This window comes from Epinephelus lanceolatus, chromosome 22 (genome assembly GCF_041903045.1).
Source record: "Epinephelus lanceolatus isolate andai-2023 chromosome 22, ASM4190304v1, whole genome shotgun sequence".
Lineage (NCBI taxonomy): Eukaryota > Metazoa > Chordata > Actinopteri > Perciformes > Serranidae > Epinephelus > Epinephelus lanceolatus.
In genome coordinates, this window is record NC_135755.1 from 36,648,037 (window position 1) to 36,662,500 (window position 14,464).

General features: G+C 40.7%; 1 protein-coding gene across 12 annotated transcripts in view; it reads right to left on the reverse strand.

Moving 5' to 3' along the window:
* Positions 1-14,464, reverse strand: part of camk2d1 (calcium/calmodulin-dependent protein kinase (CaM kinase) II delta 1) — a 225,957-nt gene that overhangs the window by 66,359 nt on the left and 145,134 nt on the right. For all 12 annotated transcript variants that reach the window (XM_033609759.2, XM_033609763.2, XM_033609755.2 and 9 more), the window contains exon 7: positions 1,443-1,545. In XM_033609759.2, coding sequence (XP_033465650.1) covers positions 1,443-1,545 — 103 coding nt within the window. The remainder of the gene's footprint in view (positions 1-1,442; positions 1,546-14,464) is intronic.

Sequence of the window (14,464 nt, forward strand, 5' to 3'; positions counted from 1 at the left end):
TCAACTACAATGTCATGAATATATTCTGAGATTTGCCCTGGGACTAAAAAATTTTGAATTTTCATCGACTAAAAGGCTTGAATTTTTATGGCCTAAAACCTCATGACCTCATGTCACTGCTTGATATTTATATTGATCTCTGTGGTTCGGTTTCCATTACGCGTGCCAAACGGTGCCAATCCCCTTTGATCTGACATCAGATGTGACGGGACAGTCAATATAGAGATAGATTTATGTGCTGATTGCAGATAGTTGCATTGAATAGTGGTTTTGTGGCTATTTTTTGCATTGTTAATGTGCCTGATATTCTGGAAACCTGCCTGTGAGGTTTTGGTGACGTGTGCGCACTGTCCGCTGGTCAGCCAAACTTCAGCTTACACCGGGTGCGCTCCCCCTGCGCTGACAGTAGACCTGGTTTCAGATGGCGAGCTTTTAGTGCACCTTCGGCAAAGCCTTTTGGCACGAAACTGTCACTGCGCCAAGCTGGATTTGTCGACACCTCCCCCTGCTGCGCCGCCACACCCATCTCAGCGCACCTCGGTCTGCCAAACTACCAAACTGAGCGCGCCTCGGGTTGCGCTGCTCGAAACTAGCTCTGCGTGGGGTTCGCCACCCTGCACCGCCCTGCGCTGTGCCGGGAAACTACAGCCCAAAGTGTTAGCCTACATACAGACAGCTTTCATTTTAGTTCGTCTTTGCTGTTGGTACCGCAAGCGTGATGCGCTTATGTCAACCACGATGCGCTTGTGTCGACGGCGACTGTAAATCATATTAGTAGTGAATGAGAGACTGCGGACAGAGCAGAGTGAAATATGGCTTTCTACATGCTGATCACATGTATTGACAAAGTATTGGCTTGGTTGGCAGAGGTTTTATCGCACTTACTTACAGTAACAAGTGTAGTTGTTGTAAACTAGTGTAATCTTGAAGTTATATTCCCTTCATCTGCACTGCGGCCTCTCTGCTGTTGTCTGACTTCACTCCTTAATCATCCTTAATCGAAATAGAAATGAAGTGGAGCTTGTAGAAATGAAATAAAGTTTGCAGCGGCTGCCCATATCAGGAAGTGCAGAACGCTGCAAGTGTGTGTCCCACCAATCAGTGTTCTTTGGCACACAGCCCTGCCCCTCAAGAATTCCAGGCGTTATCCGAAAAGTCCTACCCCCCTATTAGGTACTTTTTCAGGGTAAATTTGGGGTTGCGGGAAAGTTTTTTACCCGGGTAATTTCGATGGAAACGTGCATTGGTTTTTCAAAATTCCGGGTAATTGATAAAAGTTCCCGCGGTGGAAAAGGGGATATTGTGTTGCTTTTTAAACACAACAAGCCAACAACTACGTCATGTCAATAAACATATTACATTCAAATACAGGCATATTCATTAAAAACAATGAAACATAAACCCAAAGAAAGAGCTCAAAGCTCAAAGTGGAGTGTACTCACCAAACCATGCCTGCTGGTCTCCCTGCACTTCAATAGCTAGGCCGAAATCGGCCAGTTTTACTGCTGCCCCCTTCAACTTGCTGGCTAAGAGCAAATTTTCTGGCTTGGAGTGAAGAGACACAGATAAAAACTGTCAGTACCTTGTGCCGATTATGCAATATCGTTTTAAAATGAAAATAACCATGACTAAGGTCGGCTCACAGGCTTTTAAGCAGAGTAAAAGGCCTATCACAGTTCACAGAGTAATAACATGAGGGACTGATGTCATACAGTGAGTTTGAATGTTAAGCAATTAGGACTAATAGCTGAGCTAGAGGCCAACTGTAGCAGCTGTCCAGTGAGAAGGAGAAATATCTACTGGAGGAAGGCATGTCAGAGTCAGAGTCAAGCCTCTTACACACAAAGTCATGGCTCAATCTGAACGTACTCAGGCTCAACATGAGTCATTCAAGAGCCCCAGCTGACCTCAGCTCAGCAGCACGGGTTAATGTCATTTAACAAGATGCAAGAGCGTAACAGTCAAATTGGGCGTGCAAGTCCAGCTAGTGGAGATGGACTGGGTGAGAGAGGCGGACAGTGACTCATGCCAAACCCCAGCAGGAGGAGATTCAGGAAAGGTTAAGAGAAAAGGTATAATGTATCTGCTGACATTTTCAAAGCAGTTTCCTCGATGGAGCCAAATAGGAATCGATCCAAAATGACTGAGCTGTAATGTAATAACAATAAGAGGGGAGGATGCAGCCAAATGATAAGCTGCTTTTATTCTGCAGCAATTATACACAGTTATCTCATCTTACACATTTTACATATACACACATACACACAGATATACACACACACATATATATATATATATATATATATATATATATATATATATATATATATATATATATATACATACACATACACATACACATATACATATATATATATATATATATATATATATATATATGTATATACACACAAACACACACACACACATACATATACAGTACAGGCCAAAAGTTTGGACACACCTTCTCATTCAATGCGTTTTCTTTATTTTCATGACTATTTACATTGTAGATTCTCACTGAAGGCATCAAAACTATGAATGAACACATGTGGAGTTATGTACTTAACAAAAAAAGGTGAAATAACTGAAAACATGTTTTATATTCTAGTTTCTTCAAAATAGCCACCCTTTGCTCTGATTACTGCTTTGCACACTCTTGGCATTCTCTCCATGAGCTTCAAGAGGTAGTCACCTGAAATGGTTTCCACTTCACAGGTGTGCCTTATCAGGGTTAATTAGTGGAATTTCTTGCTTTATCAATGGGGTTGGGACCATCAGTTGTGTTGTGCAGAAGTCAGGTTAATACACAGCCGACAGCCCTATTGGACAACTGTTAAAATTCATATTATGGCAAGAACCAATCAGCTAACTAAAGAAAAACCAGTGGCCATCATTACTTTAAGAAATGAAGGTCAGTCAGTCTGGAAAATTGCAAAAACTTTAAATGTGTCCCCAAGTGGAGTCGCAAAAACCATCAAGCGCTACAACGAAACTGGCACACATGAGGACCGACCCAGGAAAGGAAGACCAAGAGTCACCTCTGCTTCTGAGGATAAGTTCATCCGAGTCACCAGCCTCAGAAATGGCAAGTTAACAGCAGCTCAGATCAGAGACCAGATGAATGCCACACAGAGTTCTAGCAGCAGACCCATCTCTAGAACAACTGTTAAGAGGAGACTGCGCCAATCAGGCCTTCATGGTCAAATAGCTGCTAGGAAACCACTGCTAAGGAGAGGCAACAAGCAGAAGAGATTTGTTTGGGCCAAGAAACACAAGGAATGGACATTAGACCAGTGGAAATCTGTGCTTTGGTCTGATGAGTCCAAATTTGAGATCTTTGGTTCCAACCGCCGTGTCTTTGTGAGACGCAGAAAAGGTGAACGGATGGATTCCACATGCCTGCTTCCCACTGTGAAGCATGGAGGAGGAGGTGTGATGGTGTGGGGGTGTTTTGCTGGTGACACTGTTGGGGATTTATTCAAAATTGAAGGCACACTGAACCAGCATGGCTACCACAGCATCCTGCAGCGACATGCCATCCCATCCGGTTTGCGTTTAGTTGGACCATCATTTATTTTTCAACAGGACAATGACCCCAAACACACCTCCAGGCTGTGTAAGGGCTATTTGACCAAGAAGGAGAGTGATGGAGTGCTGCGGCAGATGACCTGGCCTCCACAGTCACCGGACCTGAACCCAATCGAGATGGTTTGGGGTGAGCTGGACCGCAGAGTGAAGGCAAAGGGGCCAACAAGTGCTAAACACCTCTGGGAATTCCTTCAAGACTGTTGGAAAACCATTTCAGGTGACTACCTCTTGAAGCTCATGGAGAGAATGCCAAGAGTGTGCAAAGCAGTAATCAGAGCAAAGGGTGGCTATTTTGAAGAAACTAGAATATAAAACATGTTTTCAGTTATTTCACCTTTTTTTGTTAAGTACATAACTCCACATGTGTTCAGTCATAGTTTTGATGCCTTCAGTGAGAATCTACAATGTAAATAGTCATGAAAATAAAGAAAACGCATTGAATGAGAAGGTGTGTCCAAACTTTTGGCCTGTACTGTATATATATATATATATATATACATATATATATATATATATATATATATATATATATATACATACACATATATACACATACATATATATATATATATATATATATATACACATATATATACATATATACATATATATACATACATATACACATATACACATATATATATATATATATATATACATACATACATATACACATATACACATATATATATATATATATATATATATATATATATATATATATATATATATATATATATATATATACATACACACACACACACATTCACAAGACTGAGACAGATGAGGTCCTATGATAACCAAAATAGAATCAGTTCATCGTTGATTCCAAGTGGACATTTGTGCCAAACTTCAGGATTGAGATATGCCATGTATGAGAATGAGATAGATGCAAGGTCACAGTGGCCATTTCCACCACAATCTAAACATGTAGGCCTTGACTCGAAGTGAACATTTTTGCTACATTTGAAGAAGTTAAAATTTTGTAAATCTAATTCATTTATCTTTAGTCTAAGTGGACATTTGGGATTTTGAAAAATTCCTCAAGGAATGTTTGACATATCACATTCACAAGACTGAGACAGATGAGGTCACAGTGACCTTGACCTTTGACCACCAAAATCTAATGAGTTCATCATTGATTCCAAGTGAACCTTTGCGCCAAATTTCAGAAAATTTCCTAAAGGTGCTCTGAAGACATCCAATTTAGGAAATAGACCCAGGGTCACGCTTACCTTGACCTCTGACCACCATGGTCTAATCAGCTAGGTCTTGACTCAAAGTGGACATTTGTCCCAAATCTGAAGAAATTCCCTTAAGTTTCTCTTAAAATATTGTAAATCTAATCAGTTCACCCTGAGTCAAAGTGGACAATTGGGGTGATTTTGAAAAAATTCCCTCAAGAAGTGGTCAAAATATCACGTTCACAAGACTGAGACAGATAAGGTCACAGTGACCTTAACCTTTGACCTATGACCACCAAAATCTCATCAGTTCATTGTTTCAAGTGGATGTTTGTACCAAGTTTCAAAAAAATCCTTCAAAGTGTTAAGATATCTGGTTTAGGAAAGTAAAATGGATCCAAGGTCACAGTGACCTTGCCTTTTGACCACCACAATTATTCAGGTAAGCCTTAACTCAAAGTGAACATTTGTGCCAAATCTGAAAAAAATTCCCTCAAGGTGTTCTTGAAATATTGCCAATCTTATCAGTTCATCCAAGTCTAGATGGACATTTGGGCTGAATTTCTTTGTCTGAATCTTTTTTGTCCGGAGATATCGCATTCACAAGACTGAGATAGACAAGGTCACAGAAACCTTGATTTATGACCACCAAATCTTATTAGTGATTCCAAGTGGATGTTTGAAGATATTCCCTCAAGGCATTCCTGAGATACTACATTCACAAAAATCAGACAGACGTACAGATGGACAAAGGCGTAAGCATATTAAACTACAGATGCAGCCACTTCAAATTTTTGTTTGGCCTATGGCAGAGCCCTGACCGATCCGTCACAGGTCCCTGTTGTCACCTGGCCGGGCTTGTAGCTCTAATAAGATCCCCCACAATGACGTCGAGAATATGGGGCCGACTGGTAACACCCCTAAATTTAATTTGTAGAAACCAGTTGCAATGGTCTGTCTATCCACCAGGAGGAGCCGTGAGTGTGAAAGCTGAAGCGGTTTACTTCACCTCTTATTAATGTTATTGTGGGAGAGAGCTTCCCATACAGAGCATATTTAATGATCATCAGGCTACCATATCACAGGTCATAAATATTATGCTCAGACTGACCAATCAAAAACTTTCTCGGGTTTGGTTCGGGTTCAGCCCACTTGACATGCTGTTGTGTTGTGCTATGGCCTATTCATGTGCTAAAGCTGTGGTGAAGCTCCAGTGGCAGCAGCTCCTTCAAGTGCTTTTTTTCTGGCAGATGCCACAGCCTTCTGCCCTCTTGGTTCTTCCTTCTAAACCTTATATTGAGGAGCTCCATAAGTGTTGGGCAGATCCTAAACTGTTTTCTCATCACACCAGTGATTGCAGGAACTTGGCTGCCATGCAGGAGGCAAGTAATGCTCTCCTGGGCTGACGGGTGCGTGTATTTTAGACTCCCAAAAATATCTTGAGCACTGAAATCACATGAAAACATACATAACATGGCAAACAGTGTCTTCCATGTTTCCGCCTCTGCTATGCAGCTTGCTTAGTTGTTTTGCTTGTATTTGTTTTGTCTTTGTGTTTCTGCAGTGAGCCGTGGCAACTGCCTGGCAACAGCCAATCAGAGCGTGCAGAGAGGGAAATCAGCAAATGCAAAATCTGAGCTTATTGCTGTGTGAAAAAAAAAAGAAAACCTCAGACACACCTGCTTCATTTGATTAGCAAATCAGAGCTTTGGGAGCAAACCACAGTGAGAAAGAGCAGCATGAGAAGAGGAGGTCACTGTGGACATAATGTTTACTCGTGTCAAAATAAGATTTCACCATAATGACACATTTAACCTCACTTAAATGCACTCAAATAGTCAATTTCCTTTACTACAAGATGGGGGGCATTCTTCAGAGGTACAGAATTTTCCTAGTGAAGCGCAGAACCACTCTGAGAAACACATACAGCTGTAATTAAAGCCACAACATCATATTTTTGGTAGAAAAAAATAAATCCAGCAGGATAACTACCTGTATTAATACACTTCATAAAACATTTAGTTTCAAAATAAATTTGAAATTATACAATAACATTGTATGACAGGTAATTTTACTTGGCCACTACAGCTTAAATACCACTATGAACAAGGGGAATGTCTTGCACACTGGTTCAAATTCAAACATCCCAGTCATGAGGTCCTGACACAGCAAGTCAAATTTATAGGACCAGGATTAGACAGAGACATGACAGGCTACTCCCTGGACCCAGAGCCAGCTGTAAGCCTGCCATCTGACATGATTTGTGTGACATATGTTACAGATCACAAACGTGGTGTCAGGGACTGCCTCCCCTGTTCCTTCCAACAGCACCAATAGTCACCTTTTGCTAGGGGTGTATCGATCCATCAGTCGGGATTGATATATTGATTCAATTATCAATATCACTGATGCAAAGTGAAAATATTGATCCATATGATCATCTTTAGGATACACCTTTTTTTTTTTTTTTTTTTAAGTTTGTGTCACCGTCAAACAGCAGCAACCAAGAGAAATACGATGAGGATGATGTTATTCACTCCGGAATAAATCAGCAGTGTGGAAATATTTTCTATTTCCAGGAAAAAAGGGGTCAACAGACAAAGCACATGCCATACGTAAACAATGCCGTTACGAGATAAACAACACAATATCGTTTTTGAGCCCTCAAATTATATATGTCCAAGATCCTTGTGATGGTACATCAACTCACAATAGGTTGGATGACACCTCCGTCATAACTTGAGAGTGTCTGTTTCGCTTGCACTGGCACTATGCAGTTTCGGGGTTTGGGTGGGAACCTGGACACAAAAGGACTACAAAATTTGGCTGCTTTACGACATACATCATATCCCCCTCCTCTCTTTAGAGTAGTGTAGCCGAACCAAGGTGAACGAAGTTAGATGTGGTTGTCATGGCTGAAGCGACAAAGAAAAGGAAGAAGGTGAAGGTGCTGACCGAGGAGACAAAGAAAACGGGAGAGCACTAAAACAGGAGCTCAAACAAGGATAAATATTGGCCTGGCTTTCAAACGCCAACGAGAGCTGAAAGAGGAGGAGGGATGCCCGACCGATGGTGACCTGGCGCTGTTACTGCTGTTACCCTCTACTTAGGAGACTCACTGTCTGCAGGTTGGCTGCCTCGGGTAAATTTTAAGATAAAGTGTTAGCCTACATACAGACAGCTTTCATTTTAGTTTGTCTTTAACAGTTTGCTGTTAGCACTGCGAGCGCAAGGTGCTTGTGTCAACGGCGATTCTAAATCATATTAGCAGTTAATGAGAGACTGCAGACAGAGCAGATTGAAATATGGCTTTCTACATGCTGATCACATGTATTGATAAGTATTGGCTTGCCTGGCAGAAATTTTATCGCACTTACTTACAGTAGTTGTCGTCAACTAGAGTAATCTTGAAGTCATATTCCCTTCATCTGCATGGCGGCCTCTCTGCTGTTGTCTGCTGTGTTGACTTCATTCTGTTGAGTGTGTGTGTGTGTGTGTGTGTGTGTGTGTGCGCGTGTGCTACATGACTACTTCACCTGTTCTGAAGACGTGATGATCGCGCATTACACGGCCAGCTTCAGGAAGTTCACCGGTATCGTTGGCTTGTCAAAGAAAGATTTTTGCGATGGTTGTAACAGACAATACCATTTTTCGTCTGTAGGGGAACCCAGTGAGGTAAGAAGCGCAATCCTCCATTGTGTTGCTTTAGACTAACGGTGAGTAAGATTAAGTATAAATAATACATGTAATGAGCAGAGGTGGAAAAAGTACTGAAAAATTCTAATCAAGTAAAAGTACCTTTACTTTGACGAAATTCTACTTAAGTACAAGTAAAGCTACCCATCTAAAAATCTACTCAAGTAAAAGTAAAAAGTAGTTTGTTTAAAATGTACTTAAAGTAGAAGTTACTTAGTTACTTCCAACAACTTGATGGGGGTCACTCCTATGCAGTGCAAAAATGGTCCAGGGGTCATAAGTCATCCACTGTGAGGGTATAATATCAATATAATATTAGTCAAAGGCAATATGCCATACTTACTTTGCTGGTTAGTACTTTAGATTGTGAAGTTCTCAATTTCCATGACAGTTTGATTGTAAAATGTATATTTCATGCAAATACAGCTTTTCCAAAGCCCAAATGATGACTTCTTTCCAAACAGAGCTATTCAAGTTATTGCAATACACTGTATATTGCAATACATATCGCAGTATACAAAATCGTCGTCGCTTTGTCAGTTTTGTCTAATATTGCACAGCCATCACTCATTTTGACTCACCAACACAACTGTTAGACTGATGATACACAGAGCAACTTTTTGAGCAATGTTGTTGGGCATTATTCTCAGGGATGCAAACAGGTGTATGATGAAAAAAAAGAGAGCTTGTCGAAGCGAAATTCTGAATATTAATACACTTACACTAATCTGGAAGAATACTGTGTATTCCAAAACAGAACAAATCCATTGAGCAACTATGTTTCCCCTATATGCAACTATAGCAGCGGTGGTGCTCCGCTGCTGAAATATGACCGCTGCTGCTGATTTGTTTCTTTTTTTATTTTTTTGTCACTCACACACACACACACACACACACACACACACACACACACACACACACAGATTTTACTTAAGTAATAGTAAAATTATAGATTTCAAAAACTACTGAAAAAATTATAAATTACACAAAAAAACTACTCAATTATAGTAACGTGAGTAAATGTAATTAGTTACTTTCCACCTCTGGTAATGAGTTAAGTTATGAATGGAGGAAATTCTGCTAGCCACTATGCTAACTTATTCAATATAAACATGATTAAGCTAATAATGAGAGACTAGCAAAAAACAATTGTTTTGTCTTTGAATGCTGACAGTTTTTATTGAGCTGAATTTGATACTTTTGTTAAATAACATTGTTAATCCATGTCTTATGGCTTTTGAAAGAAGTTTGCCTTTAGTGCTTTAAGCCAGATAGACCTGAAGTATTGGGAAAAATGGTTTAAAATTAGGGCTGTCAAACGATTAAAATTTTTAATCTGATTAATCACAGGGTAGCTGGGATTCATTTTGATTAATCACAATCCTAAATATGACTGAAAACTTCACATTTTCTCTGTATATTGTTGTTGGAATGGAAAGATAAATGACAGGAGGCGAATATATAACATTTGTTGTAGCACTAGTTAAAATTACAAATGACCTTCTGATTGCTTCAGACAAAGGACTCGTCTCTGTACTTGTTTTATTAGATCTTAGTGCGGCGTTTGACACAATTGACCATCAAATTCTGCTACAGAGACTGGAACACTTAATTGGCCTAAAAGGTTCTGCACCAAGCTGGTTTAAATCTTATTTATCTGATCGTTTACAGTTTGTTCACGTTCATAATGAGTCATCCTTAGGTACTAAAGTTTGTTATGGAGATCCACAAGGTTCTGTGCTCGGACCAATCCGATTTACTCTATATATGCTTCCTTTAGGTAACATCATTAGAAATCACTCTGTAAATTTCCATTGTTATGCTGATGATACACAGTTGTATTTATCTACAAAGCCAGAAGAAAGTAATCAATTAACTAAACTTCATAACTGCCTTAAAGACATAAAAACCTGGATGAGCACCAATTTCCTGATGTTAAATTCAGACAAAACTGAAGTTATTGTTCTTGGCCCCAAACAACTCAGAGACTCTTTATCTGATGACATAGTTTCTGCCATCTGTTTTTTTAGATGGCATTGCTCTGGCCTCTAGCACTACCGTAAGAAACCTCGGAGTAACATTTGATCAAGATTTGTCTTTTAATTCTCATTTAAAACAAACCTCACGGACTGCATTTTTTCATCTGCGTAATATTGCGAAAATTAGGCCTATCCTGACCCGAAAAGATGCAGAAAAATTGGTCCACGCTTTTGTTACCTCAAGGCTGGATTACTGTAACTCTCTATTATCTGGTAGCTCTAGCAAGTCCTTAAAAACTCTCCAGCTAATTCAGAATGCAGCAGCACGTGTACTAACAGGAACTAAGAAACGTGATCATATTTCTCCTGTTTAAGCTTTCTGCACTGGCTCCCTGTAAAATCCAGAATTAAATTTAAAATCTTACTGTAAACTTATAAAGCTCTAAATGGTCAAGCTCCGTCATATCTTAGAGAGCTCATAGTGCCATATTATCCCACCAGAACTCTGCGCTCGGAGAATGCAGGGCTCCAAAAGTAGATCAGGAGCCAGAGCCTTCAGCTATCAGGCTCCTCTCCTGTGGAATCATCTTCCTGTTGCAGTCCGGGAGGCATACACCGTCTCCACATTTAAGACTAGACTTAAGACTTTCCTCTTTGATAAAGCTTCTGCTATCTCGGCCATTCTGGATGTCACTAACTCGGCTTCTTCTCCAGAGCCTTTGTGCTCCACTGTCTCTCAGGTTAACTCGTATTGCAGAGGTGCCTGGATAGTGTGACGTGTGTGGTTGTGCTGCTGCCGTGGTCCTGCCAGATGCCTCCTGCTGCTGCTGTTATCATTAGTCACACTTCTACTGTTATTATACACATATGATTATTGTCAAACATGTATACTACCAGATATTAATATATTATTATTAATTATAATAATAATATAATATTATAATAATAATAATTATTACTTTCATTAATGTTGTTGTAAGCTACTGTCATTACTGTCTGTCCTGCATCTCTCTCTGTCTCTCTCTCTCTGTCTCATTGCGTCATACGGATTACTGTTAATTTATTATGTTGATCTGTTCTGTACGACATCTATTGCACGTCTGTCCGTCCTGGAAGAGGGATCCCTCCTCAGTTGCTCTTCCTGAGGTTTCTACCGGTTTTTTTCCCCGTTAAAGGGTTTTTTTGGGGGAGTTTTTCCTTATCCGCTGTGAGGGTCCAAAGGACAGAGGGATGTCGTATGCTGTAAAGCCCTGTGAGGCAAATTGTGATTTGTGATATTGGGCTTTATAAAGAAAATTGAAAATTGAAAATTGAAGCAGGGCCAGCTTGTCATGGGTTCATGAATGAGCAGCCCACCACTGCAAGGGGCAGTCCTCCATACTGATGCTTGGCTCTGCTCTGTACCTCTGTATGGCTCTGTCAGGCTGCACCTCTTCATCTGATTCTGAAGCCCATCTGTAGAGGGCTCATTTTCTTCTTGGGTGGCCCATCTTGAGGTCTGCAGAGACCTTCTGGGTGATTGTTCATGCAGCATCCCTCCAAGTGTGGTCCACACCTCTTCTCTTTCACTCTTGGGCAGACTCTTCAAGTCTTTGAAACGTGGATCCAGCACCGTTGCAAGCTTGAGCCATGCATTGTTAGTGTTTTCTTGGCGGGATGCTAGCTCTTACTTGAATGTTGTCCTAAATCTCACCACATATGCAGGGTCCTCATCAGAGACTTCCATTACACACACGTGCGCACACACGCGCACACACACAGATACAATAAATTATTAGAACAGAAGTTGGTATGTTGACAAATGAATTAACATTTAATTTGAATTTGATCAGTTCAATTTAAATTTCAACTTACACTAATAGTCACATTATATGACATATCATATGTGAATTCATTACCTACAGGGCTCTAGAAGAGTTTTCAGTCTCTGCAGTTTGTACCATTTTGGTGGTGTCAGCATAACTAGTTTGTGGTGTTGTTGGTCCAGGGTTGCTTTTATTGCTGCTTGATTGCGGATTAGACGTTTCACCATTTCCAGTGTTGAATTCCACCGTGTGGAAACGTCCTGGGTCAGTGGCTCCTGCTGCTGTCCCAGGGTCGCTTGCTGTGCTTGAAGTTCCATGGTGTTTGCCGTGCTGTGTCTGAAGTGGCCGACAATTTTGCGACACTTGGCCAATACATTTGCAAATCCACTATCAGTGAGGCTCACAGTGATGCTTCTTTGTACAATGTGAGCTATGCAGGGCATGTGCTCATATGGCAGAAGTTTTGCTGCAGCTATCATATTCCGTCCACTGTCCGTCCCTATAGTTGTGATTTTTCCTTCAACTGCCCACTTGCGTGCCACTGTTTGAAACTGTTCTGCACTTACCTCGGCAAAGTGGCGCTCTTCTGTTTTCATTAAGGTTAGCGCAAATGACTTCAGTTACCAGGTTTTAGTGATGTGATGCGCAGTTACACCCAGACAATTGTTGTTACTCACAGAGTCAGTCCAGTGGTCTCCTGTCAAGGCAACATATTCAGCTGAAGCCAAATCCTCTTCCTTAGTTTTCTTTATAGCTTCACAGAGTTTGTGGATTTTAGTTATCACTGTGCCTCTTGACGGTGGCTTGTAGAACGCGTCGAGAGTTGCAACTTTCAAAACTTCTGTGAAGCCCGTGTCCCCGATGATATTAATTGGTCTACAGTCCTTGGCAATCCATTTGGCAATTGTGTCTGTCAACTCTTCAGAGGTAGACTTACTTAATGCCCTGCGTTCGGTGAGGGTGGCCTGACGCATGCCAGGTGTTACACTTTAAGTTGAAGCCCAACAAATACATGCTTGGCGTTCAGATGACACTTTAAGTTGGAGGTGCTTTAGTGAAACGAAAACTCCTTCCTGCAGTGTGTGCAAATCACAACGCGTTTACTGACTGTTCCATCTTTATTTTTTTCATACTCGAACTTTCCATCCAGAGGACCATCAGGTTCTTCGGGTTCCTCGATCTCATTCAGGCCACAATCAGCCATGCTGTTTACGCGAGGACGAGTGAATGGCGGCGGTGCGGGTTGAATTGTGGGAAATACTGGGCCGGTCATTCTGCGCAGGCGTTAAAAGAATTATCGCATTAATTCCACAAATTAATTGTCCTGTGTTAACGCGTTAATTTTGACAGCCCTAGTTAAAATGAAAAGATTTCTTACAGAAAGGTCTCTCTGTCAGAAAGCCCTGAAGGTTAACTTATCCTATGTGCTTTTATGTGTTAGTAGAGTCAGTAAACTTTACTGCACTTAAGCGGCTACAGTTGTTTATGTCATATATGTTTTTATCTTTTATGGCCAAAAGCAAAAAAAGACTGGCTGTTCCTTCTGTAACCGATTGTGTTGAATGATCATAAAGATTAGAGATTAAAGTTCCACTGATTGTCACACACCCGAGGGTTCGGATTTAATTATATTGCGAAGTTTTGCACAGCGGCGACCGGATCTTTGCTCTCAAACCACAAAAAAATGTGATGGGACAACAGTCTCCTTCAGTACATTATTCTATGCTTTCTTTTGATTTTCACATTGGCTAGTCATCCTGTTTAATTTGTGTTACGGGTCAGGTGAAACCCCTAGCACACACTAAATGCATTGTGCTGCAGCTTGTCAACAGACGACCACTACTTTTACTGAAAGATCTGTACATCCTCTACCTCTGTATTAGCCTAAAATCATGTGTGGACACCCACTAATTAAACTTGATTTCTTACCTGAAGAGCCAATCTCCATGGCTATGACTCGCCAGGAAGTATCTTTTTGGCGACCGTCTGTATAATGATGGGATTTGGGGTCCCTTAGCTCAGGACATTTCTTTCATTCTTTGGCACACACAAGAGACATCAACAGCTACAGAATTCTAAGTTAAGTTAAGTTTAAGTTTATTTACTTTATTAATCCCCCTGAGGGGAAATTCAATGTTTTCAGTCTTGCTTGTCAATTGCACACAGATCCGAAAGACACACACATGCACAAACAGGACCCATACATGCA